The sequence below is a fragment of the Saccopteryx bilineata genome, chromosome 2 (genome assembly GCF_036850765.1).
Source record: "Saccopteryx bilineata isolate mSacBil1 chromosome 2, mSacBil1_pri_phased_curated, whole genome shotgun sequence".
NCBI lineage: Eukaryota > Metazoa > Chordata > Mammalia > Chiroptera > Emballonuridae > Saccopteryx > Saccopteryx bilineata.
In genome coordinates this window covers 333,620,907-333,647,443 of record NC_089491.1, presented here as the reverse complement: position 1 = coordinate 333,647,443, position 26,537 = coordinate 333,620,907, and the positions used below count along the sequence as shown (strand labels likewise).

Genomic DNA, 26,537 nt, shown 5'->3' with positions numbered 1-26,537 from the left:
TTTTTTTTTTTTTTATAAGCTGGAAACAGGGAGAGACAGTCAGACAGACTCCCGCATGCGCCCGACCGGGATCCACCCGGCACGCCCACCAGGGGCGATGCTCTGCCCACCAGGGGGCGATGCTCTGCCCATCCTGGGCATCGCCATATTGCGACCAGAGCCACTCTAGCGCCTGGGGCAGAGGCCACAGAGCCATCCCCAGCGCCCGGGCCATCTTTGCTCCAATGGAGCCTTGGCTGCGGGAGGGGAAGAGAGAGACAGAGAGGAAAGCGCGGCGGAGGGGTGGAGAAGCAAATGGGCGCTTCTCCTGAGTGCCCTGGCCAGGAATCGAACCCGGGTCCTCCGCACGCTAGGCCGACGCTCTACCGCTGAGCCAACCGGCCAGGGCAGTTGCTCAGTCTTACATCTCCCCCACCATAAGTCATGCCTAAGAGTGGGAAAAGGGTGTGTGTGGTAGGCTAAAAAATGGTCACCCCAAAATGTCCACGTCCTACTCCCTGGAACCTGTGTCTGTATTACCTTGCATGGTAAAAGGGGCTTTACAAATGTGGTTAAATAAGAATCTTAAAATGGGAAAATTATTCTGGATAATCTGGGTGGGCCCAATATAATCACAACAGTCCCATTGGGGGACACGGGAGAGCCAAGGAGAAAAAGGACATGTGACCACAGAAGAAGTTGGAATGACGTGCTCTGAAAATGTAAAATAAGGCCAGGCACCAAGGAATGCAAGTGGCCTCTAGAAGTTGGAAAATGGATTCTCTAGAGCCCTCGGAAGGAGCTCAGCTCTGCTCAGACCTTGCTTTAGTCCGGTAAGACCTATTTTGAACTTCTGACAGCCAGAACTGTAAGATAACAAATTTCCAGAGGGTTGTTTTAAGCCATTAAATGTGTGGTAATTTGTTACAGCAGCATCAGAAAGTGAGTACAGAGGGAATCAGAATTTAACTGAACATCCTGGATTTGAAAATTGGCACTCCTAGACTTAAGCCCTTGTTGAAGTTGTAGGTTTGAGGCCCACAGAACCTATGGGTATTTTTCTTCCCCTGTCACCGCAGGCAAATTTCACCACCTTCCAAGTCTTTTCTCTTCATTTCTGCTAGATAGCCCGATTTCTGCTGCCTCAACAATCTCCTTCTGGTCACCCACCTTTGAACCTAGATTCTAAGACACTGTTGTTAACCTCATATGCTTGAAACTAGAGTTATTACAAATATGGAAGTTCAGAGAGCAAAGTAATTTGAAACATGAAATAACAATGAAAAATAATTTTAATTGGGGAATTTCCCCCCCTCTCCCAGCATCAGGTCAAAAAGAAAGAAAGCTAGAGAGGTACTGAGAACTGGAAACAATGAAAAACGAATCTAGCTAAAAACACTGAACCATACTACCAAGCTTCCTAACATTTGCTCAGGGTGTTACAAGAACTGGAGCTTGGGCAGAAATTTCCGACCCTTTTGTCAAAACCCAGAAGGCTAGAGACCGAAACAGTAGAGTCAAGTATCATAAAAGCGTAGCTTGAAGTTGAAGAAATCTGGGTTTGAATCCTGGTGCTGTGGACTACCATTTATTTGGTCTCTTCCGCCAAGAGGCCCCCGGTCTGGTGAGCTCCTCAAAAGCCAGTGAACAGGGCAGATGCATCACCCCAACTCCTACCCCAAAACACGGACTTCTGGGTCCGCGTACCCAAAAGAAAAAAAAGTATAAAAATGAATGTCTGTGGCACTAAGAAAGCGTGCCTTTTCACTTTTTTGTCCCAGAATGAAAGGCCCTTACTTTTAATTTTTTATTTGTGATGATTTTGTTTTTTTCTTTCCGTTCTGTTACTAGCTGGAACTAAATTTTGGCTGGGGCCCCAGGCGGCTGCTGGAAAGGCGCCCTCCCAGAAGCAGAAGGCTCGCTTAGGAGAAACTGGGGGCGGGGAGAGAACTCGCAACTCAGCCTCCCAGCGTGGGAGGGATTCTGGCCAGGCCAACCCCCCTAGTCGGGAGGCGAGGAAACATCGGCCCCCCAACCCCCCGCCCCGCATGCAAACGGATCACGCAGGCCAGCGCACAGCTCTTCCCATAGGGGGGCGGAGGAGGCGGCTGCCTCCCGCACGCGAGGACCACCCACAGCGCCTAGGGGCCTCCCAGCTCCCGCCTTCTCCCGCTCTTCTGGGCGCGAGGAAGCCCCATTCCCAGCTCAAAAGTTTTTCTGAGTCCTCCCCAAAGCAAGCTGTGCTGACGAGCTCCTTCAGATGAAGCTGGAAGAGGGGGCTAGAGGGCCCAGACTGGGAGTGAAGAGATGGCCTTTTCCCTCCTCGTCTCTGTCTCCTCCAGGCAGAGTGTTAGACCCTGATCAGATGTACTCTTACCCGCCCCAATCCTTAAAGTTTTGGGTGGCAAATTAATTTTAGTTCATTTTAGTTTGGAAAAAAAACAAAAACACATCAAGTTTTGGGATAAAAATCAACGCCATTCCCAGTTCAGAATTGGGATCTTTTGTCCTAATTCAGATGGAGAGCGGGTTGTGGGAGGGAGTAGTAGGACACCTGGTTGAGAGAGATGGGGTGGGGGAAGGTGCTGTGGCATTCAGGGGAGTCTCCAACCCCCTCCTGGAGGGAAGGCCCACCGGCTGGGCCTTCTACCCCTCCCCTACTAGTTGCCAGAATGGAAAATCCATGGAATCCAGCTTAGCCCAGGTCAACAAACTTTTATTGCCATTTCTGGCTCCCCCTGCCCCAGCAAAAACCTGCTTCTTACACTGTAGAAATACTGAACTCTGGCGCAGGGGAATGGGGGTGGGGTGGGGGTGTTGTTACCTGGCCTCCTCTGCTCACTGCCAAGGTTAAAGGAACCCACCCCACTTGCTGGAGAGGGAGGGCCCGATGGGAGGAATTCAAAAGCACTATGGCTCAGTTCCACCTCTGCTGGCTGCAGAATATAGAGAGCATGGTCCCAAACACTTTTTCAAAGGGGGTGGGTGAGAGGGGAATGAATTTGGCTGCTCTTGTCCCCCTTGCCCTTGCTGCCATGTTTCCATGGAAATGAGGGAGGGACAGGATGTACCTCACTCTACCTGGGATGATGGCAGGGCAGGCATGTAATAAACATAACGCCTTCCATTGCTCCCCAACACATACAACTGTCCCCAGGCGACCCCCAAGCTCACTGCCTGCTCCGTTCCTTTCCCTTCTGGAGCTAGTACCATGCCAACTGGACTCCAGGCGGGGCTGCTGGGTCCACTCTCCCGCTAGGGCTGGCTGGCAACAGCTGGAATCTGAGTGTGTCCTTCAAGCTCAGTAGCAGCCTAGAAGAGCTGTCAGTTACAGTGCCTCTGTGAAAAGCGGCAGCTGTACCCCCACCACTCTGGCATCTGCCGTTCTCAAACATATCTGCCCAGACAAAACTTAAAACAACACAAACCCAAATGGGTAAGGTTAGAAACAATACAAGGTAACTCTCTCACACTGTGGAGGGCTGGGAAGGGGAGAGGAGGTGCATCCTCCCAAGACTTGAGCCACCTGTGCACCTGCCTTCTGCCTGTCTGGAATTTGCTTCTTCCCACTGGGCTGTTGCTAAGGAGGCTGGAATCCAAATCTCCATTGGATGCTGAGAGCTGTACACACTGCTGTTGGTAATGAGGCTTGCCTGTTGCCATAGTGAGGAAGTGCAGATGGATTCTCAATACCATGGGTCAGCCCGGTGCTGCAGGTTGTAGAGCTGTAGCTTGATCTGATCTTTGATCTGATTCACAAGGATCTGGGACAGCAGGATTCCCACCAGCTGGGAGAGGCGAGAAGGATTGGGCCCTGAGCAATGAGTGATGCCCTGATTTCCCTGACTTAATCTTCCCAGCCGGTATCATCTCATCCCCTGCTCCTCAGCAATGTTGTACCTGACACCCTACCTGATCCCCAGGTGCCCTCCCCAAAACAAAGGAGTCTTTGCAGAATTGTGGGACCCACAAGTCTTGCAGGGTAGGTTACCTGGGGGATGGCCAGGCCCAGTGCCACACCACCAAGTAAGAAGAGGTTGCTGTGTATCCAGTTGACCAATTTGTCAATACAGCCATTGGTGTAGATGACTTTACTAGCTTCCAAGTAATCAAGAGCCTGCATACCTTGGCCACACATGGTGTTGATCACTGCCTGGGGAGAGAGTTAAAAAGCCAAATGGGACTTCATTCCAATATTTTTTTCAGGCCCTAGCTGATGGGATTCCCACCCTTCTTAAACTCCTAAATTGTCAGAGAATATATGTGGAGGATGCTAGGTTGGAAGTCACTAAATGCAGGCTTTCCTCCTGCTGAGAAATCCAAGTCCAGCTCTTCTTGCTTTAGAGACCTGCCCCTCTGAACACCTGTGTGGGCTACAGGAGTGAAAGGTTAACAAAGTCATGAGATTTGGCAAAGAAAACATCTGACAATTGTCCCAACAAAATTGATTGGTTAAGCTAAGGAATAAGGATTCCCAATTGTGGCTGCCCTAATCGAATGTAACTTAGATTTCTGCCCAAGAGGAAATGAGGTGTGACGTGTACTCACCTGGCTGGGGGTAGGCAAGCAACAGGAGTAAGGCACAGAGCAACGCTCACGGCTGGGGTTGTCTTCTGAACAGTTGAAGTACATGTTCAGAGACCAGTCCTTGTAGGAAATCCCTCCACAGCAACTGAACTGCAACAAAGCCCATCACAGAGGTTAAGAATCACATACCCTCATACTGAGGTGACCAGGAGAATCCTCAGAGCAGCCAAGAGTCTATGGTAAGCTTACACTTGTACATTCAGGTTGTGTTTAAACACAACCTTGAAACATGAGCTCAGGTTTCTCAGTGGCCTTCAAGTGAAGTTTTCTCATAGATCTTGTTATAACCTATCATAGCCATATATGTTTGTATGTATGTATGTATACAGTTTTACCCATTACACTGAGTTCCTTGAGGACATTTTCTGGTTTTGTAGTCCTGCATATCATAGAGCCTGGCAAAAGGTGGTGTTCAAAATACTGACTGACATCAATAAAAGCTCAGTGTTGCAAACATTTGTGTTAATGCAGAGAAAACATAGCAGGAGAACCTTCAATATTGTGGGCCCATAATTACTCCATGACATCAAGAAGGGTCCAGTCAGTGTTTGTTGTGCCAAAGGCAGGGGAACTCAGTGCTGCTCTCAAAAGCACTTTTATTTAAAATTTAGCTTTTGATCCATAGCACTATTATTCACAACAGCCACAGGACTCAAGTGTGCACCAAAAGATGAATAGATTAACAAAGTGTAGTATATAAATACAATGGAATGTTATTTAGCCTGAAAAAGGAAGGGAATTTTTTTTTTTTTTTTGGAAGGGAATTTTGACATATCCTACAATATGGGTGAACTTTGAAGACATTATGTTAAGTCAGATAAGCCAGTTACAAAAAGACAAATATTGTGTGATTCCACTTTTAAAGCGGTACTAGAGTTGTCACATTCATAGAGAGAGAAAGGAGAATGGTGGTTGCCAGGAGCTGGGGGAGGGGGAAATGGGGAGTTAGTGTTTAATGGGTACAGAGTTTCAGATGGGGAAGATGAAAAAGTTCTGGCAATGAATGGTGATGATGGTTGTACAATAATGTGAATGTACTTAGAGCCACAGATCTGTACACTTAAAAATGGTTAAAATGATAAATTATATGGTATGTATATTTCATCACAATATTTAAATTTTAACTTAAAAAATATATATAATGATGGTTTAATGTGTCAATAGTGGAACAAAAGAACACATATATGCTATCTAGATGCATACATGTGTATATATACACATATACATAGATACATATACACATATATACATGTACATTTATATACATAATGATAGCCAATCCTCATTATTTCTCATTATTTGCAGGTTCCAAATTTACAAATTTGTTTACTCTCTAAAACTTATCTGTAACCCCAAATTCAATACTTGTGGTACTTTCATGAAAATTTAACTTCTGATAGAAGTTAATATTTAAATGTCCTCCCAGTTCCTCATCCCCCTATAAGCAGCCATTCTAACGGTTTCTTATTTATCCTTTCAGATTACTTTTGCAAATAGGAATACACGTTCTTTCCTCCCTCTTGTTTTACAGAAGTGGTAGATTTTTATATGTACTGTTCTGTGCCCTTAGAAGTACTTTAAAAGCACCCTGCGTGCATGCTTTTTTCCAACCTCTTTCCCAGAATCCATTACTCTGGTAAGTAATGAAAACACCCACAGGCCTGAAGGCTGAGGCCTCTTTTGAGATGGCATGGACTTTTGCTCACAGCCTTTTAGCCCATACCTCCTTCTGGCCAAAATCAATGAGGTTCTGCAGGTCCAAGTCATCTCGGTAGTGTACAATGGCATTATTGATGATCTCACTCACTTTTCCTCGTGCCTGCCAGAGACATGAGTAGGGAATCAGAAACCAGGACCAAACTCTAACCTGCTCCTCCCTGCAGAAATAACAGTAGACAGTGGTCATCTTTGTTTATTTAAGTTAGCCTTGAAATCAGAACCAAGTCCTAGTAATGGAAGATGGCCAGTTCTGACACCCATTAATGCCTGGGCTCTCAGGTACCAGTGGGCCTGCTGTTGCCACTTTACAGAGCCACATTTCATGGTAATCAAATATTTATCTACTTCTGAATACTATTACCACAAAAATACTTGCTGAGAGATGCAAAGCAGAGAAACTTTTCTTTTTAGTAGACAAAGGCTTACTGAGCTAAGGCACTGACCCCTAGTGGACATAAGAAAATTACATCTATAGTTACCATTTCAGGATTTCTCTAAGTCTGAAGGACTAGGAGGACATTCTGAATGAATGCAGTGGCTCTCAACTTCATAGTTTCTCCCCAGCTGTCTTCCTGCTTGTTCCACTACTTTTCCCAAAGTTTCCTATCCATAGCCCTATACTCTGTCCACTACAATCATAGGCCCTTTGGGAAAGGAATACTGATTCTGAATGAAAGGAACTGCCACTGAGTGGCCAATTGCACCCAGATATGGTAAGAACCTTCAAAATCTTGTTTACTTTCCTCCATCCTTCCTTCTGTTTATTCCAATAGGCAATTTTTTCAAAAGTAGTAAAAGGCTCTTCCTGTTGTCTGTGGTCCACTCAACAACTGTTTTACCCAGTTGTTTGCCATTAAAGTTTGCAGATTAACTTTATGTTCATGAAGTTGACTTCCCTGTTGGCCTCTCAGACTGTCAGAGGGGAATGCCTTACACTCTTGAAATCCTCTTTAAATACAGTGACTTTAAAGGCCACTCATTCATCACTAAGGAGAAACTTGCAAAGGCAGATGCTTCTCAGCGGAAGGAGGGCAGTGGTTAATTAATCAGGCTAAGCACAGGCAGGAACTTTCCCTTCCTCCTCTGGTTCACACCTGAGGAGCCCTTTGCTCCCAACATTACCTTGTCTGAGAAGATGAAGCCCAGGGCCCCCGCAGCCAGCTGTAGCAGGAACACGATGGTGAGGCAGACACAGAACTGTGGGCAACAGCAGGAAAAGGCTGTTACCATGTTGGGCAGTAGCCCCTCCCAAGGCCATGGGAAGAACTAAGGGGCCACTGGGGACTTCTCCCAGATGACCCCTACACAATAAAGGCTGTTGCCTCTGGGATGCTGTCTTGGAGGTGGTCAGCCTGTGCTGGATCACTTGGGCTGTACTCTAGAGTGAGGAGTGGACAGCACAGGCCTCGGGGTGGGGTGGGACAGAAGAAACTGAAAGGTGGTAAGAACAGCATTGGGAGGTTAAGAGGCATAGGGAGAACGTGGCCAGGGTCTTTCTAGTGGGGCCCCTGACAGCTCACCGTCTGCAGGAGGCAGATGTTTTCACGAAGGGATCCAATACAGCCACAGAACGTGAGCAGAAACATGAGGACGCCCACTACGATCAGCAGGATGGCTGGATCCACTGCCAGGCAAGCCAAGGCTGCTTCTGGGGGAAGGGGTTCTCTCTCAGTCTGAGTCTGCTGCTGACTCAGGGTGGCACCCAGCGATGGGTGGAGGGTGACCTATGAATGTTCTCTTCCTCTAGTAGGGGGATGTCCAGTGTGACTGGGTGAAGGTTAGGGGGAGGTCGTACTGCCCTCCCATGGGGAAAACAAAAAGGGCCCAGCAGGGTTTGTGGCATTTAACTTGAGAAACTAACGAAGTAAGAGCCTTTATGCCTTGGCTCAAGAGAGAGAGACTACTTTTGCTCCAAAAAAGAATTAGAATGGGATTAGGCTCACCAGCTTTGCTGAGCGTTTCCTGGAGACTTGTGCACTGGAACAGGAATGGAGGTCGAGTTACTCCAGGAGAGAGGGAGGGAGAGAGGGGCTGAAGCCTCTGATCGCTCTCTGCTCCCAGAGGCCTGCCTTCTTTCCTAGACACTTCCTAAGCCTAAAAGGCAGGCGTATTTAGGAGACTTGTGGGAGCTCTGGGAAATCCAGGTGAACTGGCACAGGTACAAGCTTCCAGGATTTGGCTAGAGGGCGGCGGCTCCCTTTAGGCCCATAGCTTATATGGGAAGGAGTGTGTTGGTCAAATAAGTTTGTAAATTGATATATATGTTTGCTCGCTTATAGTTTGCATTGTGTGTGTGGGACAGGCTATAAGCAGGTCAGGTGGTTATAGCCTAACGCTTAGTTTTAAGACTAAGCTTTTCCCCACACCCTTGACTGATTGCATGATGTGGGGTGATGCACTCTCATGAGGAATCCCATTATGCCTCAGATAAGTGACTGTGTATCAGAGACTTCCTTATTTGTATATTGGATTAAAGGTTTTGATTTCTATACTATAAAATGGGGGCAGACCAGGAGCTTGCTCTCTTGGTTCCTGCTATCACCATTGCAGGGGCCTCCCTGATCCCTTGCCTTTCCCTTGTCTTCTCTTGTGGCTTTGCCTGTCTTGGTGAGACACCAATAAACACAATGGCCCACCATCCTTTGACGGAGAGAGGGGCCTGGCAGGAGTTGTGGGGAGAGAATGGGGAACCCATTGCTCACCTGCGTGCTTCATCAGTCGAGCATAGACTCCTATGGACACCATCACCATGGAAATAACCTGTGGAGACAGGGAACCAGCCAGTCCCTGAGATTTTAGAAACCAGAGGCCTTATTGTCATTGAGTAACCTCAAAGGAGAGTAGGAAGCTTTCCCAGGACCCAGAGATAAGCATCTTCCTCCTCCCCAGTGATACAGCTGATAGTGTCTATCAGTGCTTTACCTCCATAAAAAGCGTTTACCAAGACTATCTCATTCGATTGTCACAATGCAGTCATCTTGTGGGGCAATATCTCCCTGTTTTACAGATGAGGATATTACAGTTTACAAGGTTAAGCACAGTGGTTAAGAATATGGGCTTCAGGGTGACTCAGACCTGAGCCCATGCGAGACAAATCCCAAGCCTCAGTTTCTATATCTAAAGGTGGGAATTAAAAACAACTACATTTTTAAAAAACTAGATGAAAATTAAATAAAATAATGTATAGAAAGCAGGCACCACAATGCCTGACAATAAATATTATCCATCATTACTAAGTTAGCTAACGTGCCCTGAGTCACATGGAAACTCCATAAAGTTCTGAATTCTGAGCCGGCTGAGTCAAAGGGCGGATCTAAAAGTTGAAGCAGGACTGAGTAGATGTACACTCCCAGGTCTCTCTCTTGAAGGTCAATATGGTGTCAAATGCAAGAGTGAAAGTGCATACCAGAGTGAAAGAACGCACGTGTGAATGTTTGTGTGTAATAAAAGCGCAATCCCTTTGAAAAGGAACATTTATCTTTATAAACTTGATTATGGTGTTGAGCAATGGTTCTCACAGTGTGCGCCAGGGTGCACTGGTGCGCCCTAGAAGATTTCCAGTGCGCCCTATGGTATTCCAGAGAAATATGTGCCTGCTGGGGACCAAACAACCAACAGGGTTTTTGGAGTTTACATTTTTAGGGAACAGAGGTGTGGGGAATTGGCTGTAAGCTGACAGTCTGCTCAACCCCCCACCTCACTTGCCTGATTAGGTTGCAAAAGGCTGTTAAGCTGTGGGGCTGCATTGTTACCCCCCATGTTCCCGTAAAGACTGGAGGCAAGTTTCTTCTATCCTTTGTTTGGTGTAAAGTTAAGATGACATGTATGGTGGGGTTTTCTGCACTCAACACAATTAAGAGTAAAAAGAGAGGAATTCTTCAATGTATTGACGAGGAAATGAGAGTTTGTCTTTCAAATATATGCCCAAACATTGAAGAAATCGATAGGACACATAAGGCTCATGTTTCTCATAAACACAAGAATGAAAAAACTTAACACATTCGCATTGAGACCTGCCGAATTTACTAAATCTTACTAAAAATTTATCTATATATAAAAAAGATAACTTTTTGTCGTTTTTTAATCTTTATTTTTTTTTAACTTTTTAAAAAAATTATTTATTTTTTACAGAGACAGAGAGTGAGTCAGAGAGAGGGACAGACAGGGACAGACAGATAGGAACGAAGAAAGATGAGAAGCATCAATCATTAGTTTTTCATTGCGCGTTGCAACACCTTAGTTCATTGATTGCTTTCTCATATGTGCCTTGACCGTGGGCTTTCAGCAGACCGAGTAACCACTTGCTGGAGCCAATGGCCTTGGGCTCAAGCTGGTGGGATTTTGCTCAAACCAGATGAGCCCGCACTCAATCTGGCGACGTCGGGGTCTCGAATCTGGGTCCTCTGCATCCCAGTCCGACGCTCTATCCACTGCGCCACCTCCTGGTCAGGCTCGTTTTTTTATTTTTTAACCCCTCTTTTTTACAAATTCTAAAATGCATAGCTCAGAAAATGTAACATAAAAATTTTTTTAATGTCAGAATAAATTTAATTTTGTCATATTTATTTTGTTTAATTACCATAGAAGCACGCTTGGACTTTATATTTTTTCTTTAATATTTGACTTAATTATGATAAGATATTTCTCAGAAATTTGTATATAGTGCACCTACAATTATTTGTAGGATTTTAAATGTGCCCCAACTTCAAAATGTTTGAGAACCACTGGTGTAGAGGAATGGAGGAGTGTAGGCCTCTCAAACTTCCTGACTTTGCCCCGAGAGAACAAACCTGTCAGAACTACCAGGGATCTCCAAATGGGACTTCTGCCATCCCTAAGGCCTCCAGGAGTGCACGGCTGCCCAGTTTGCACATCCCTGGGCCACCCTTTCTTTTTGCCCAGTCCCCAGGCTGGTGCTAAGCAGCAGCTGGCTGTCACCATGGCAATAGCCTGGGCCAAGCTCTGGCTGGAGGAAGTTCTCAGCAGCAGGGGCCTGACCAACTCAGTGGGGGAGACAGCTGGCTAGACTCCACTGTTTTTCAAGCAGAGACCAGCTGGATATAGCCATCTTGGGGCTTTCTTGGGAGAAGGGAACTGAGTCCCTATAGCAGGTAATAGGGGCAGACTAATCCCTCAGTAAAGACATTTTCCTCAGGGGTCTCTACCATCTGATGAATTCAGCAGAAAATGGGAAACCCTTATCTAAAACCTTATCTTTCAGAACCTTTCCCTGCCTATATACACAGCCCCCTTGGCTCACTCCCCAATCATTTGACACTGTGTCTGATTCAGGGCCACATGTGTTGTCTGCTGGTCCTCATACTCTTTGTTTAGGGAGCTGCCTGCAGAGCTGAGGATGGGGCTGAAGGTGTCAACTGGCAGATCATTCTTGTCCTAAGCACAACCAGGCCCAGGGAGCAATGGGGTGGAGATGAGGGTGGACCGCCAAGAAACCACACAACAGAGACCCACTCATCCCCCAGGCCCAGAGGCACAGCCCTTTGCCAGAGTGACTGAGCACCTCTGCCTGCCCTTTCAAACACCCTAGGCAATTCCAGTTCTGAACATCACTTTACTGAATCACTTCAAAATATGTATCTGCTCTTTATTTCTGTTGCTTTCTGGTGCCTCACAGTTTGTTCACATGGTACATTTTCTTGAAGGTATAACTTTCCAAAAGAGATGGTCTCTGATTAAATCCTAACACAGCTAAAACAAGAAAGAGAAATAAAGAGATGTCATGTACCACAGGGTAACTTAATTCATGTGTGGGCCTGTAGCTACAGCAGTTGTTCTATCTCTATTTGTGGTAGGTAGAATAGTGTCCTGCCAAATAGGTCCTGTACTAATTTCCAGAACCTGTGAATACATTACCTTATGTGGCAAGAAGGGCTTTGCAAATGTGATTCAGTTAAGGAACTTGAGATGGGCAGATTATATAGTCAGGCCCAATATTATCATAAGGGACCCTATATGAGGGATGCAAGAGGGCCAGGGTAAGAGGAGATATGTAAGACAATGAAAACTAAGGTTGGAGTGATGGGGGTGCTATGAGCTAAGGAATACAAGCAGCTTCCAAAACCTGGAGAAGGCAGGGAAATGGATTCTCCCCTAGAGCCTCCAGAAGGAGCCATCCCTACTGACACCTGGATTTTGGGCCAGTGAGAGTTATTTTGGACTTCTGAGCTCCAGAACTGTAAGAAAATTAATTTGTGCTATAGTAATCCATTAAGTTTGTGGTAATTTGTTAAAGCAGCAAAAGGAAACTCTACACTATCCAAATCCACTTCATTAGCTGCTATGTACAAGGCACTCTGAGGACTGCAAAGATGAGTAAGGTGTGGCCCTTGCCCATAAGCAGACCTATGGTTATGTGGGAGATAGCCAAGAGCATTGATAGCCTAAAGCAGTGCTTCTCAACCTCGGCTGCCATTAGAATGGGGTAGGAAAAGGAAAACTTATAAAGTCCTGATGCCAAGCTGTACCCCCAAACAAGTATATCTGAATCTCTGGCATTGAAATGTAGGCAACAGTAGTTCTGAGTGTTCCAAGTGATTGCAATGTGCAGCCAAATTTGAGAACCACAGCCTAAACCACACTCAGCCAGGGATCTAGAGCAGCAGCTGCAAGCTACATTACAATCAAGATTAAGAAATAATGTCATTAATATTTAATGTGATCATTAATGATACCACTTATCTGGTGCTCACTAGCTAACCCCAAAATTCTGCATTTTGGTCACTGATCTGCCTCTTTCTCCTGCAGTCACAAATTGCCCTTTCACACATTCTGTTCCTGCCCACATCTCCCACCCTGAATGCCTCAAAGCTCCTGCCATCCCTAAGTAGTGCTACTGTTGTTAATAGCAGAGCACTTTAACTACTTTTTTATTTTATTTTATTTATTGATTTTTAGAGAGAGAGGAGAGAGAGAGAGAGAGAGAGAGAGAAGGGGGAGGAGCAGAAGCATCAACTCCCATATGTGCCTTGACCAGGCAAGCCCAGGGTTTCAAACCGGCAACCTCAGTGTTCCAGGTCGATGCTTTATCCCACTGCACCACCACAGGTCAGGTATGCAGAGCACTTTAGAACTGAATAAAACCTTAGAAATGAGCTCCACCACTCACCTCTTTTTATAGATGAGGCAGAAATATTGAAGTGATGCTTGACCAAGTGCACACGGGGGCAGTGGCAACATCTGGACTGAATCCAACTTCCAATCTATTCCCACTATATCAGACTTTGCCACAAAACCCTTCTAACACCCCACAGTATCACCAATGACCTCCTTTCATGATGAGGATGGAGATAAAAACACTTCTTTTCTTGCAACGGCTTTCATTTTTTGGCTAGAATGAAATCTTGCTGGAAACTTTTAAAAACTAGACATAGTTTTTAAAATAGCTGAGTTCAGCAAAAGGCATGTTCCTGAAGAGTTGTTGATCAAATTATATAAAATACTTTGCATGCACCAGTACCTTTATCCATTTGTGAGGTGAGTAATCACCTAAGGATGAAAATAGCCATCCTCTAGGCTCCTTGGAAAGTGACTGATTCTAGAACTGGGGCAGGAATACCCAAGGTCAGCCTGGAGCATCTTGTAGTACCAGAGAGTAAAGAAATGCTCAAAAACAAGCGAAACCCCCAAAATAAAACCTCACAGTGATGTAGGTATGTCAAAGGGACATCAAAATCAAGAAGTATGAAATTGCAGGCGATCCTTTGGTTACAACACAGTTCTGTTTCTACGACTGTGACGTAACCTGAGTTTTGGTGTAAGTCGAAACACACCCTAGCCTAAGTGACTTACCTATCCTAACACAGTTGTAAAATCATCATCTAGAATAGTGGTCCCCAACTTTTTTTTTTTTTGCATTTTTCTGAAGCTGGAAATAGGGAGAGACAGTCAGACAGACTCCCGCATGCGCCCGACCGGGATCCACCCGGCACGCCCACCATGGGGCGATGCTCTGCCCATCCTGGGCGTCACCATGTTGCGACCAGAGCCACTCTAGTGCCTGAGGCAGAGGCCACAGAGCCATCCCCAGCACCCGGGCCATCTTTGCTCCAATGGAGCCTTGGCTGCGGGAGGGGAGGAGAGAGACAGAGAGGAAGGCGCGGCGGAGGGGTGGAGAAGCAAATGGACGCTTCTCCTGTGTGCCCTGGCTGGGAATCGAACCCGGGTCCTCCGCACGCTAGGCCGAAGCTCTACCGCTGAGCCAACCGGCCAGGGCGTCCCCAACTTTTTTTGGGCCACGGACTGGTTTAATGTCAGAAAATATTTTCACAGACCGGCCTTTAGGATGGGACAGATAAATGTATCATGTGACCGAGACAAGCATCAAGAGTTAGTCTTAGATGTAACAGAGGGAATCTGGTCATTTTTAAAAAATAAAACATCGTTCAGACTTAAATATAAATAAGATGAAAATAATGTAAGTTATTTATTCTTTCTCTGAGGATGGTACCAAATGGCTCACGGACTGGTACCGGTCTGCGGCCCAGGGTTTGGGGACCACTGATCTAGAACATAAAAACACAGCTAAGCCACAGAAAAAGAATACTGCGTATTTCTCTGCTGCATGCAACCAAATTAGTTCACTCACATAGTCCATAAGTACAATGCTAACAGCGTAAGCTGAAACACTCATGTCTCAATTTTTTAAAGTTTTTATGGGAGTGAGTGTTGTAAACTCGAAATGTCGTATGTCAAGACTGCTTAACCCAAGGACCCCCTGTATTACCTCATATACAAAATAAATTGTCCATGAGTTCAAACTGATATAAATAACTAAATAAACGGGGGAGAAAAGACAAATCTCCCATGCAGAAGAATTCCAAAAAATTTATGTAGATAGATACTGCTCTCTCAAGGAGGTAGAACATGACTCCCCACTCCTAAGTCTGGGCTGCGCACAGTAACTTCCTTTCAAAGAGTACATTATGGAAAAGAGGGGGGAAAACTAACTTTCCAGTGGAGAAATTCAAAAGTCTACTTCTGCCAAGTGACTAAGGTCAACACAGATAGAGAGAAAACACTGATGTATCATATGAGGCACTTCACCTCTGTGGTCTTCCACCCCAAACCCCATGACCCCAATATAACTAGGAGAAAAACATCAGGCAAGTTCCAATTCAGGGAGAGAATATGTAACCAGTATTCCTCAAAACTGTCCAAGTCATCGAGACCAAGGAAAATCTGAGAAACTGTCAGAGCCAAGAAAAACCTAATGATAACAACTAAATGGAATTGGTTATCCTGGGTGGCATTAAGTAAAAACTAAGGAAATCTGCATAAAGTATATATAACAAATATATCATACTCCTGTGGGATGTTAACAATCAGAGAAACCAAATATGGGGCATATGGAAACTCTGTGTACTACCTCTTCAATTTTTATTTAAAACTATTCTTAAAAAGTAAATATATTTTTTAGCCTGACCAGGTGGTGGTGCAGTGGATAGAGCATCAGACTGGGATGTGGAAGACCCAGGTTCGAGACCCCGAGGTTGCCAGCTTGAGCACAGGCTCATCTGGTTTGAGCAAAAGCTCACCAGCTTGGACTCAAGGTCACTGGCTTGAGCAAGGAGTTACTTGGTCCGCTGAAGGACCACAGTCAAGGCACATATGAGAAAGCAATCAATGAACAACTAAGGTGTCGCAACACGCAACAAAAAACTAATGATCGATGCTTCTCATCTCTTCGTTCCTGTCTGTCTGTCCCTGTCTATCCCTCTCTCTGACTCTGTCTCTGTAAAAAAAAAAAAAAAAAAGGAAATATATTTTTTTAAAATAGCCACCCCTGATGTATAGGTTTGGTAAATCCTCATTTTTTTTTTTTTGTATTTTTCTGAAGCTGAAAACGGGGAGGCAGTCAGACAGACTCCCGCATGCACCGGACCGGGATCCACCTGGCACGCCCACCAGGGGGCGATGCTCTGCCCATCTGGGGCATCGCTCTGTGGCGACCAGAGCCACTCTAGCACCTGGGGCAGAGGCCAAGGAGCCATCCCCAGTGCCTGGGCCATCTTTTGCTCCAATGGAGCCTCGGCTGCGGGAGGGGAAGAAAGAGACAGAGAGGAAGGAGAGGGGGAGGGGTGGAGAAGCAGATGGGTGCCTCTCCTGTGTGCCCTGGCCGGGAATCGAACCCGGGACTTCTGCACGCCAGGCCGACGCTCTACCACCGAGCCAACCGGTCAGGGCCAATCCTCATTTTTTAATATCAGATTTTCTTTTTTTTTTTAACTTTTCATTTATTGTGTTGACATGGTTAACATCAGATTTTATTAAACTGGGATTCTCCTGCATGCAATCACCGAAGTGTAAGGTGACAGAGTACTGGGAAGCTACAGTGCTCTGTTGGTATACCCTACACAATTTTGATATGCCAGGCCAGTTGTTTGGTAGAATGTCCCTCAATTTGTATTTATTGATTGAAACTGATTGTTTCCCCACAATCTGAATCAGAGGACACATTTTTGACGAGGATATGACAGAAATAATGTGTCCTCAGTGTATTATGTGAGGAAGCACAACATAATTTCTATCATAGAAATAAAGAATGCTTTACAAACAATGTGGCTGTTAGACATATGTCTCTGCATCTCATAAAATAATATTACAGCTACTACTCTAAATAGTTCCCTAGTTTTCCATAATGTTTGGTTGCTATTTGTCCCGTTCCCTTTGCCTTCGGCTCATACTTTCTGGCAGATAAGTAGCCACAGGTATTAACGTTCATGGTAGAAAACAGAAAATTCTCTCCATTATCTTGATTTCTTTTTCCCTGTAAACTGGGTAAAGACAGCCACAGTTTGATTGAGGTTTGTGAGAAATGACCTTACTCCAGCCCTCAGGACACAACTTTAGGGACATCAGTGCCGGAAGAGGAAGGGTTACAGGGCCCCAAGTTGAGGTCCTGAACAAAAGTTCTTCTGGATCTGGTGCTCAAATGTCAATAATTACAGGCAAATTAGCTCCTGGAGCCATTTCCACCAAGGCAGTGTGTCAAGCCTAGGGAAGGGTCTCGGAGATAAGAGTGGGGTCTCTGAATCTATAATATATACAGTATAAAACTTCTCTGTACACTATACAATATAAAGACCTCACTAATTATCACTTCCCTCTGGCTAACAGTAGGAACGTGAGCAAAGGGGGTTCAAGGCTGAAGGAAGTCAAGCTCAAGGTTACCCTTTACCTCACCAGATTCAGTCCCCATCTACTTGCCATTTGTCAGGAGGAGCACTCGTCCTAACTTCAAGTCCAACCCCAACAGGTGACCTCTAGGAGCTATTTCTAACAACAATAGTAGTAGCTACATTTTGTTGAGATTAAGGGCCTCATTTAATTGAGCTCTGACCACAACTCCAAGTAACTTTCCCTGGTTCACTCAGTGAGCAGTTGAAATGGGTCTGGAACCTAGGTCCATATGTCTCCAGAGCCTTATGACCTCAGCCACGTGGCTGCCCTCTTCTTTCTGCCTCACAGCAACCTCGGGACATGTGCATTCACCTTGGGACACAGGAGGTGGGAAGAAGCTGCCTACAGTTCTTTTGAGGAAGCAGCTGGTAATCTCTAAACTGGGTGGGGCTCAGGCATGGGGAAGGAAGATAGCACCGGAGGTGATAGTGCCAGCAGGGAAGTCCCTGGAACAGTGCCTGGCAAGGGGAAAACACAGCCTCACCACACAGAGCCCACCCGCACCCCTGAGAAAAAACCCTGACTTTGTCCGTCTCCCCATTGTCCCCACTGAGACAGTGGGAGGCTGTCTCAGAGTTCTCTCCTCTTCTTTGAAATGTCTTCCTCTCTTTTGAAGGTGGTGGTGGAGGACAACTGAGATTAGAGTGATTCCCTTTGTGGGAATCAAAATCCTGTTCCTATCCAGAGGGACACTGGGAGGGAAGTGTCTGCACCTCCCGTTTTATAGTCCTTTCGGTTCTTATTTCTGAATGACGTTAGGGAAATCGGCTAGACCTAAAGCTGGGCCCCCTCTCTCACTGCTCAAGATCTGCACACACTGGTCCTTCTGTGGCTGCACCAGCACTGGTGTTCCTGGGTTCCTGAGATGGCAACTCTCCATGTGAAACTGGCTCTTGGTTTTCTCCCACTGGATTGGACAGAATTGTCCTGCTGGGTGCAGAAGCCCACAGGGCTCTTTCTTCACCAATGTCTGGGGCCAACCCTTTAGCTTCTTAATCGGGCCATGGCTGGTTTTGGTTTTTCAAGTTTACAAGTGAGTAAGGGAAGTCCACAAGACTCAAAGTAATCTAAACGCTCAAACTCATGGCCCTGGAGTGACCGTCCTGATGCATAGCCTAATATCAAGACCTTGAGAGGTGCTACACATTTTCTTTTATTCTTCTTAAAGACTGCTCAAAGTTTATGATGTTCTGTGTGGTACGAGGCAAATAGAGCTACCAGGGGAGTTAAAAAGGCATGCATGTGCCTGACCTGTGGTGGTGCAGAGGATAAAATGGCGACCCGAAATGCTAAGGTCGCCGGTTCGAAGCCCTGGGTTTGCCTGGTCAAGGCACATATGGGAGTTGATGCTTCCTGCTCCTCCCTCCTTCTCTCTCTCTCTCTTTCTCTCTCTCCCTCTCTAAAATGAATAAATAAATTTAAAAAAAAAGGCATGCATGTGACTTGACAGCAAAGGGTTGGCTCTTATCTTCATTTTTGGTTTTTTGCTTTTTTTTTACAGAGAGAGAGTCAGAGAGAGGGATAGACAGGGACAGACAGACAGGAACGGAGAGATGAGAAGCATCAATCATTAGTTTTTTGTTGCGCATTGCTACACCTTAGTTGTTCATTGATTGCTTTCTCATATGTGCCTTGACCATGGGACTTCAGTGGACCAAGTAACCCCTTGCTCAAGCCAGTGACCTTGGGTTCAAGCTGGTGAGCTTTTGCTCAAACCAGATGAGCCCGCGCTCAAGCTGGTGACCTTGGGGTCTCGAACCTGGGTCCTTCCTCATCCTAGTCTGACGCTCTATCCACTGCGCCACTGCCTGGTCAGGCGGTTTTTTTGGTGTTTTAAAAAAATATATTTATTGAGCCCTGGCCAGATGGCTCGGTTGATTGGAGTATTGTCCTGACACACAGAGCTACCAGTCTGATCCCCAGTCAGTGCACATACAGAAAGAGAATGATGTTTCTGTCTGTCTCTCCCTTCTTCTTTCAAAAATAAAAAAATAAAAAAGATTGATGCCCAATTTTAAGGACATGGGGGAACATTAACAATTATATGTTGAATTTATTGGGGTGACACTGGTTAATAAAATTATATAGGGTTCAGGTGTACAGTTCTATAGTACATCTGTACATTGTATTATGTGTTCATCATCCTAAAACAAGTCTCCTTCTATCACCATTAATCCTCTCCTCTTTTACCTCCCCCACCCCCATCTCTCTGGTAATCACCATCCTATTACCCATGTTTATGAGGGTTTTCTTCTTCTTTTTAATAAAAGGTATGTGATCTCTTCACTTATTGCAGCCTGCTTAGTCTGTGGGGAAGAGGGGTGGGGTGGGCTCGGCCTCCTAGTACATTTAGGTATATGTGTTTGGGGGGTGCTGGTGGTATCTATTGGGTGGTAGGAAGGAACCGCTACTACTCAGGAGGGGTTTCTTCCAGGCTTGATGCCTGGTCATGTCCTCATGGCTTCTGAGTCAGGTTATAACAGATGGTGCTGCAGGTGGTCCAGAGCATTCTGAGTGCCCTGGGGACTCCAATCCATTAGTGCTGGACAAGAAAGAGAATTCCTTGAAGAAGATGTGTACCTCATCAGAGGCCTGAATCAGCCCAGGGAGGACCTGAATAGGGGTCCACATGTGCTGCTTTGGAAGTAAAAAATTCTGGGTGCTGTAGACAGCAATTATGCTTGGCCCCGGGGGAGAGGCTGCAGAGGATAGCTGTTATTTTTTCAAAGCTGGCTTGAGAGGACCACAGGACCCAGTGTAGAGAATACAGTTGGATACCCTCCAGCAGCAATGTCCAAGGACTTAAGGTTGTGCAGCATATTGGCAGACTAGTGACCATGAGAGAGGGAGGAAGGGCGTGGTGCTTCCACCCTGTTGGGTCTGATCTCTCATTTGCCATCTGGTAAACATTCAATTAGTACCCACTCTTTCCAAACAGACTTAGACACTGAGAATCCAGAAGTAAATAAAACAGAGTCTACCCTGAAGTCTAGAGAAGGAGACATAAATAAACAGAATTGTAGCACAGATAAGGGGTGTGACAATCAGAGTATGTATAAGATGCCATGGGAGCCTGGAGGCATGGACACCAAGGAAGCCTGGGCTGAAACGGGGGCTGGAAGCCTGAGCTTCTGGATGCTGCCTGATTCAAAAGCCACCCCAAGTGTTACCCCAAGTGGGAAAAGGACCAGCAAGGAAGGAGGCGGCTACCGTGGGCAGTGCTGATAATGTTCCTGCCAACGTATGCCCAAGGCTGATAAAGCATGTGTCACCCACTGTCTGCCCTCTGCACAGAGCTGTCCCATACAGAGAGGTGAGGAAAGCCAGCTATTCCTTTCCTTCCCTTCCCTTTCCTTCCCTTCCCTTCCTTTCCTTTCCCTCCCTTTCCCCTTTCCTTTCCCCTTTCCTTTCCTTTCCCTTTCCTTTTCCCTTCCTTTCTCTCCCTTTCCCTCTTTCCCCTTTCCTTTCCTTTCCTTTCCTTTTTCCTTTCCCTTCCCTTCCCTTCCCTTTCCTTTTCTTTTCTTTCTTTTAGAGAGAGGCATGGAGAGAGAGAGAAGAACTTCAATCTGTTCTCATATATGCCCTAACTGGGGATGGAACCAGTAACCTTTGCGCTATTCCAACCAACTGATCTATCCGGCTAGGGCAAGCCAGCTATTTCTTGACTGAAAGCTTGAAATACAACTTTTGGGATCTTGAGGCAACTACTCCAAGCCATGGGATCCCAATGATTCTGGGGAGAAGATCAGAACTCCCAGGCAAAAGAGAAAGTGAGATTTGAAACTTGAAAGAGGTTCAATTAGTCCTAGTTCCAACAGAGTTTCTGAGTCAGACTTCAAGTGCCCCAAGGGTCAGGGCTCCTAGAGCAAAAGCAGATGTAGTAGCCACTGCCACCACTGCCATCACTGAGGATGAGCCCAGACGACGCTGGCTACCTTCCCAATGTGTTCCAGGCATACACATAGACACCACCCATACACAGCCCCCCACCAGCAGCTGGCCAGACAATCTGTCTGAAAAGAGGAGAGGGCCGACAGTCCCAAGCATGGGTGCCTCCCGGGCAGAAGAAAGGGATTTAATTAGGGTACAGGAAACCTGCAACAAAGAAAACCCAGTAACCAGCCCCTGGAGGGGGATGGGAAGAAAGAAGACCCTGATCTGGAGAAGCAGCCCTTCATCCCTAGCTGCATTTGTGTGGAATAAAACCCTGCAGCTCTGGGCTTAGGGGAGAAGTGACACTCAGGAACGTCCACAAGGTACTGTCCCCTGGGAAGGTCAATACTGTCCAATGGTTACCAGGACACAGAGAGATACATCCTTAGATCCAGCCCCAGGTCTTGAAGAAAGAAAACAGTCCCCGAAGTGATGCATTCATCTTTAAATAGTTCACAGAAGCAGAAAAATGTTCTCCTTTAGAGAAGAAAGATTAAGGACAGAGAGACAGAGATATTGGCTTTGGGTCACACAGTAAGTTGGTGCCAGAAAGAAACTGGGCCTCTTGTCCTTCAGTGTGCTATTTCTAGAGCCTCTGACTCTTTATGAGTCTAAAGTAGGGTCAACAAGGGGCTCTTCTCTAATTTGTGGTGGGGCCAGCTTGGTTAGCCAGGTCCTCTGACCTTGAATGAAGCATTTTTACCAAGGTAAACGGGTCTATGGAGTCAAATTCCCTGGCTGCAGCCTCTGAAAGTCATTTGTCTGGTAAAATGGGGGTGAGGTGGAGTGGGGAAGTCCAAGAAAATGACCATGAACACAAGTGCAACAGATGCGCCCAGCTGTTGTTGTCACTGGGGAGCACAGAGAAGGGTGTGGTGCCAAACGCTGTGGAGGAGCGTTGGCTGATGGAGGAAGTCAGTCTGAGGATCTGAGGTCCTGCAATGCTAATGCCAGCTCTGAGGATCGCATATCATTGGCCTGGCACACTCAGTGACAATGTAGTTGGCTGCTTTGGGACTTGCCCTTAGGTAGGGAGTTTCTTTTAGGACATCCCCAAGCTCTGGGCAGAGTGGTGGTGAGGTTTTCTTCTGTGCTTCCCTAACCTCAAGTTGAAGCAGAACCCAGACCATGGGAAATTAGGATGACTGGTTAACTACTAATACTGCTAACACTCCCATTATAGTAGCAGCCATCTGGGCCAAGGACTTCCCCTAGACACACTGTGGTTCAGCAGAAAAAATCCCAGATCAAGCCTACTAAGCAGCTGTTGGACCCTGGGTAAAACAATAAACATCCCTGTGCTTTTAGCTTTCGCATACATAAAATGCAGGTGCTAGACAAAGCTGTCTTCTAATACTTTTTTCCAGTTCAAAACTGAGAGTTTGTTAGGAGTTTGAACCTCATTTTTCCCAGTACAATGGCTGAGAGAAAGCTGTCCTCACCACCCTCCGGGATTTCTCTCGTTTGTCCCAACAGGCGAGCACTTATGTGCTCTGTGTCTGTTCTTCACACCACGGCCCTTGTGAAACCTTTACAATAACTGGCTTAGCTGCCTGGTTGGCTCTCTCTCCTCAGAAACATATTTTAGTCTCGTAATTACTCCCTCCTGCAAGTCTGAACTTTAGGTTTCAGGCAGAGAGGGGCAAGCGTAATGGGTACCTAGAACAGCAGCTTTGGTGCAGTTGGAGCTGGGAGAGAAAAAGGGAATGGGGTGGGCTCCCTATGTACTCGAACCCAGGGACTCTGGACATGAAATAGGACAGAACTAGCATTTCACAATCTGGTCCAGCTGGATCCTCAGTCCCAGCAGAGTATTCCTGCCATCCCTGATCAGACTGGGTTTGAATTTACAGAGCAGACTAAGGCCTACAGGGGTGAATACATTGCTCAGGTTAGTCAAGCCAACAATTAATGGCAGAGTGGGATGAGAATCCAAGTAAACCCAGTGCAATATTTTTTTCCAATTTTCCACCCCCAAGCAGAAGATTCTGAAAAGAGCCTTGGCCTTCCAGCCCAACATAGGGTCCCATTTAAAGATGCCGAAGACCATCAAATCCCAGGGAATGGCATCTGGTCCTGAGAAAGGTTGGGGCAAAGTTTGGGACAGTGCCGGAAAAGGCATCACCTGTAGGCCATTCCTGTCCCTTCTCAGCCCTTGAGGACAGGGGGCACCAGAGGCCTGCAAAGGGAAGAGAAGAAAGACCCTGAACTCATCCTCTCTGAGGGAAGGAAGGTCTGGGTTTCCCCCCTTCCTCTTTTTCTTTGCCAACAGGGCCTCCCAGTCCCCAGGCCTGAAAGTCCCCTCGTTATGAATGTACCAGTGGGTCTGCCTTGGTCCAACAGAAAAACCTGCTCCTCTCGCTCAACCCCCTTCCTCCCCCTTTGGCCTGGCACAGACCTTCATCTGATGCCCAGAGAATGCCCATTAAGTCTTTACCGAATCCCTGGCATGCCCTCCACCCAACGCCCCCTCCAGAAACGGCGCTACGGTGGTCTCCCTCCCCAAGATAAATTACCCCAAAGTGCCATTGGCCTGGAAAACTAGGCAGCGCCTCTCACCGCGCTCACCCAGACCCGCAGATACCCCCTCCTCAGCCGCGGGCAGCCCACTCCACCCTGCGGGGGTGTTGCGCAGCCCAGCTGTCCCCGCGACCCCCCAAGACTCACCCAAAAGAGCATGTTGAAGAAAAAGAGCAGGTATTTCACCAGCGGGCTGACGAAGGAGAACTCCTCCCCGTAGGCGGCCGGCGCCCCGGGTCTCCGGGCCATGGTCCCGCCGCCGCCGCCCCCGGGGGCCTATCTCCCTGCGGCGGCTGGCCCACCCGCGCGCTCTGAGCCCGGGGGCATGAGCCGCGCCACTGCCGGAGCCCGAGCTGCGGGGAGCCGCGCCGCGCCGGGAGGTGCACGAGCTCTGCGTCCGGGAGAAGCGCGGGCGGGCGAACGGCGCCGCCACCGGAGCCGCCGGGCGTCGCGGAATCCGCCGCCGGCAGCGCGAGCGCTGGAGACTCCGCGGCGGCTGGCGGACCAGTCCAGCCCGCCGGGCTCCTAGGAAACGGGGCCCGCCCCCAGTCGCCCATTGGTGCGACTGCAGAAGCCTGACTTCTTATTGGTCGGTTGCTTATGTCACTGAGCGTCCAGCCTTCCCTCTTCTCCAAGAGGAGGGGGAGACACCTGTTCTGTGAGGGACAACTTGCTAAAGGGTCAGCGGTTCTGCCTCTACCCCCGAGGAAGAAAGCATCCAGGCTGCAGCTGCTCAAGGGAAAAAGGACGGGAAGGAATGCACTCTGCATCACACACCCTCGTCCTCAACCCAGTTGCTGTGCACGTATGCAAACACACATATATTAAAATCAACAAGTATCGCACGGTGAGTTGAGCAATGCACCGAAGGCTATGGGAATACAAAAGAGTAGAGAGATAATCGAGGGGGTATGACCATAAAATCAGGAAGACAAAACCAACCTACAAATGACAATTATTGAATATTTAAAAGTAGCTGCAATCCTGTGTAGTAACTATACATTTTAAATGCTTATTTCAAAAGCTCTGTAACCCAATAGTGGACATTCGGAAACATCAACAATTCCGCCATCCAAATTCATTACTGTTTCAATCCCCATTCCCTATTTCCTTAGAGTCTTGGTCTACACACCGTTTTCCACACGTTGATCTGACACACATAGGTTGAGTGCACTGTAGGTGGTGGACACTGTGCTGGCTTTCGTAATACAAACATCAGTTCTGTAGAGTGCAGACTAAATGTTTGTATCCTACCTCCCCCATTCATATGTTGAAATCCTAACCCCCAAGGTGATGGCATTAGGAGATGAAGACTTTAGGAGGTGCTTTGGTCCTGAGAACGGAACCTTCATGAATGGGCTGAGTGCCCTTATAAAAGAGACCCCCACAGAGCTCTCTAGCCCTTTCCCTCATGTGAGGACATGAGACGAAAAGAGAGCTGCCTATGAACAATCTGTGGTGCCTTGATCTTGGGTTTAGCCTCCAGAACTGTGAGAAGTGCATTCCTGTTGTTTATAAGCCATCTACTTTATGGTATTTTTGCTAGAGCATCCTGAGTGGACTAAGACAGTAAGTGCGAGAGAGGAACCTGATTCCACCCTCATCAGCTGCATGACCTGGACAAGCTACTTAATCTCCCTGAGCCTCAGTTTCCTTAATGTTAAATGGGAAGAGTCCTGGCCTGACAATGTTGATCTGAGGATCAAATGAGACAATACAGGCAATATCCACATAGCACAGGCTGACACATAAAAGGGCTCACTGAATACAAATTTCTTTTTTTTTTTTTCTGAAGCTAGAAACGGGAGAAACAGTCAGACAGACTCCCGCATGCGCTCGACCAGGATCCACTCGGCACGCCCACCAGGGGGCGATGCTCTGCCCCTCTGGGGCTTCGCTCTGCCGCGACCAGAGCCACTCTAGCGCCTGGGGCCGAGGCCAAGGAGCCATCCCCAGCGCCTGGGCCATCTTTTGCTCCAATGGAGCCTTGGCTGCGGGAGGGGAAGAGAGAGACAGAGAGGAAGGAGAGGGGGAGGGGTGGAGAAGCAGATGGGCGCTTCTCCTGTGTGTCCTGGCAGGGAATCGAACCTGGTACTTCTGCACGCCAGGCCGACACTCTACCACTGAGCAAACCGGCCAGGGCAATACAAAATTTTGTTTTAATAGAATTTAGAACCCAGTAGAAAAATATAATAACTGCACAAATACCTGTAACACGTTTGCTGGAGGGTTAGTGATGATATCACAGCAAGTAGAATTAGTTAGGAGGATAAGATTTAGACTAGCAAAGATGGAGGGGAAAGGTAATCCAGGTGGACAAAAGGGTAAACCAAAGCCTGGAGGCACAAAAACATACAGTATGTTTAATGAAAAATCAGCAGACTGGTTTGGCAGGAGCATAGAGTATGCTTATCCAGCCGTAGAAGATAACATCAACTGATGTCAACATGTTGAATTGAGTTAAAATAGTGGAAGGACTTGAACATCAGATTGGGGAGTTAGTGCTTAACTAATTTGTAAATAAGAGTTTTGAAGAAGGGAATGATGTAAGACCTGGTTTATTTTTCAGTTAGAGTGGGGAAAAGGCTGCAGAAAAGTTT

The 26,537-nt window shown here is 46.9% G+C and overlaps 1 protein-coding gene across 2 annotated transcripts; it reads right to left on the bottom strand.

The window, feature by feature from the left end:
* Positions 1-214: 214 nt before the first annotated feature.
* Positions 215-24,435, bottom strand: TSPAN33 (tetraspanin 33). 2 transcript variants are annotated; one of them, XM_066262277.1, is made up of 8 exons: positions 24,085-24,435; positions 8,988-9,045; positions 7,806-7,930; positions 7,408-7,482; positions 6,290-6,385; positions 4,528-4,656; positions 3,971-4,132; positions 215-3,767 (listed from the first exon to the last, which is right to left on the bottom strand). In XM_066262277.1, the coding sequence occupies exons 1-8, from the start codon at positions 24,184-24,186 to the stop codon at positions 3,666-3,668; spliced, it is 849 nt and encodes a 282-aa protein (XP_066118374.1). In that variant the 5' UTR covers positions 24,187-24,435; the 3' UTR covers positions 215-3,665. The 2 variants fall into 2 exon arrangements, with proteins under 2 accessions (XP_066118374.1, XP_066118373.1); XM_066262276.1 differs by having other exon boundaries at positions 217-3,767; positions 7,806-7,933.
* Positions 24,436-26,537: the final 2,102 nt, after the last annotated feature.

What these genes read in the sequence shown, in the direction of transcription:
- TSPAN33 (XM_066262276.1), bottom strand. Translation starts at nt 24,186, where the DNA reads ATGGCCCGGAGACCCGGGGCGCCGGCCGCCTACGGGGAGGAGTTCTCC. An exon ending in TCTTCAACATGCTCTTTTGG is followed by an intron (nt 9,046 to 24,084) that starts GTGAGTCTTGGG and finishes CTGTCTCCACAG; the next exon opens with GTTATTTCCATGGTGATGGT. An exon ending in TGGGCCTGGCCATCCCCCAG is followed by an intron (nt 3,768 to 3,970) that starts GTAACCTACCCT and finishes CGCCTCTCCCAG; the next exon opens with CTGGTGGGAATCCTGCTGTC.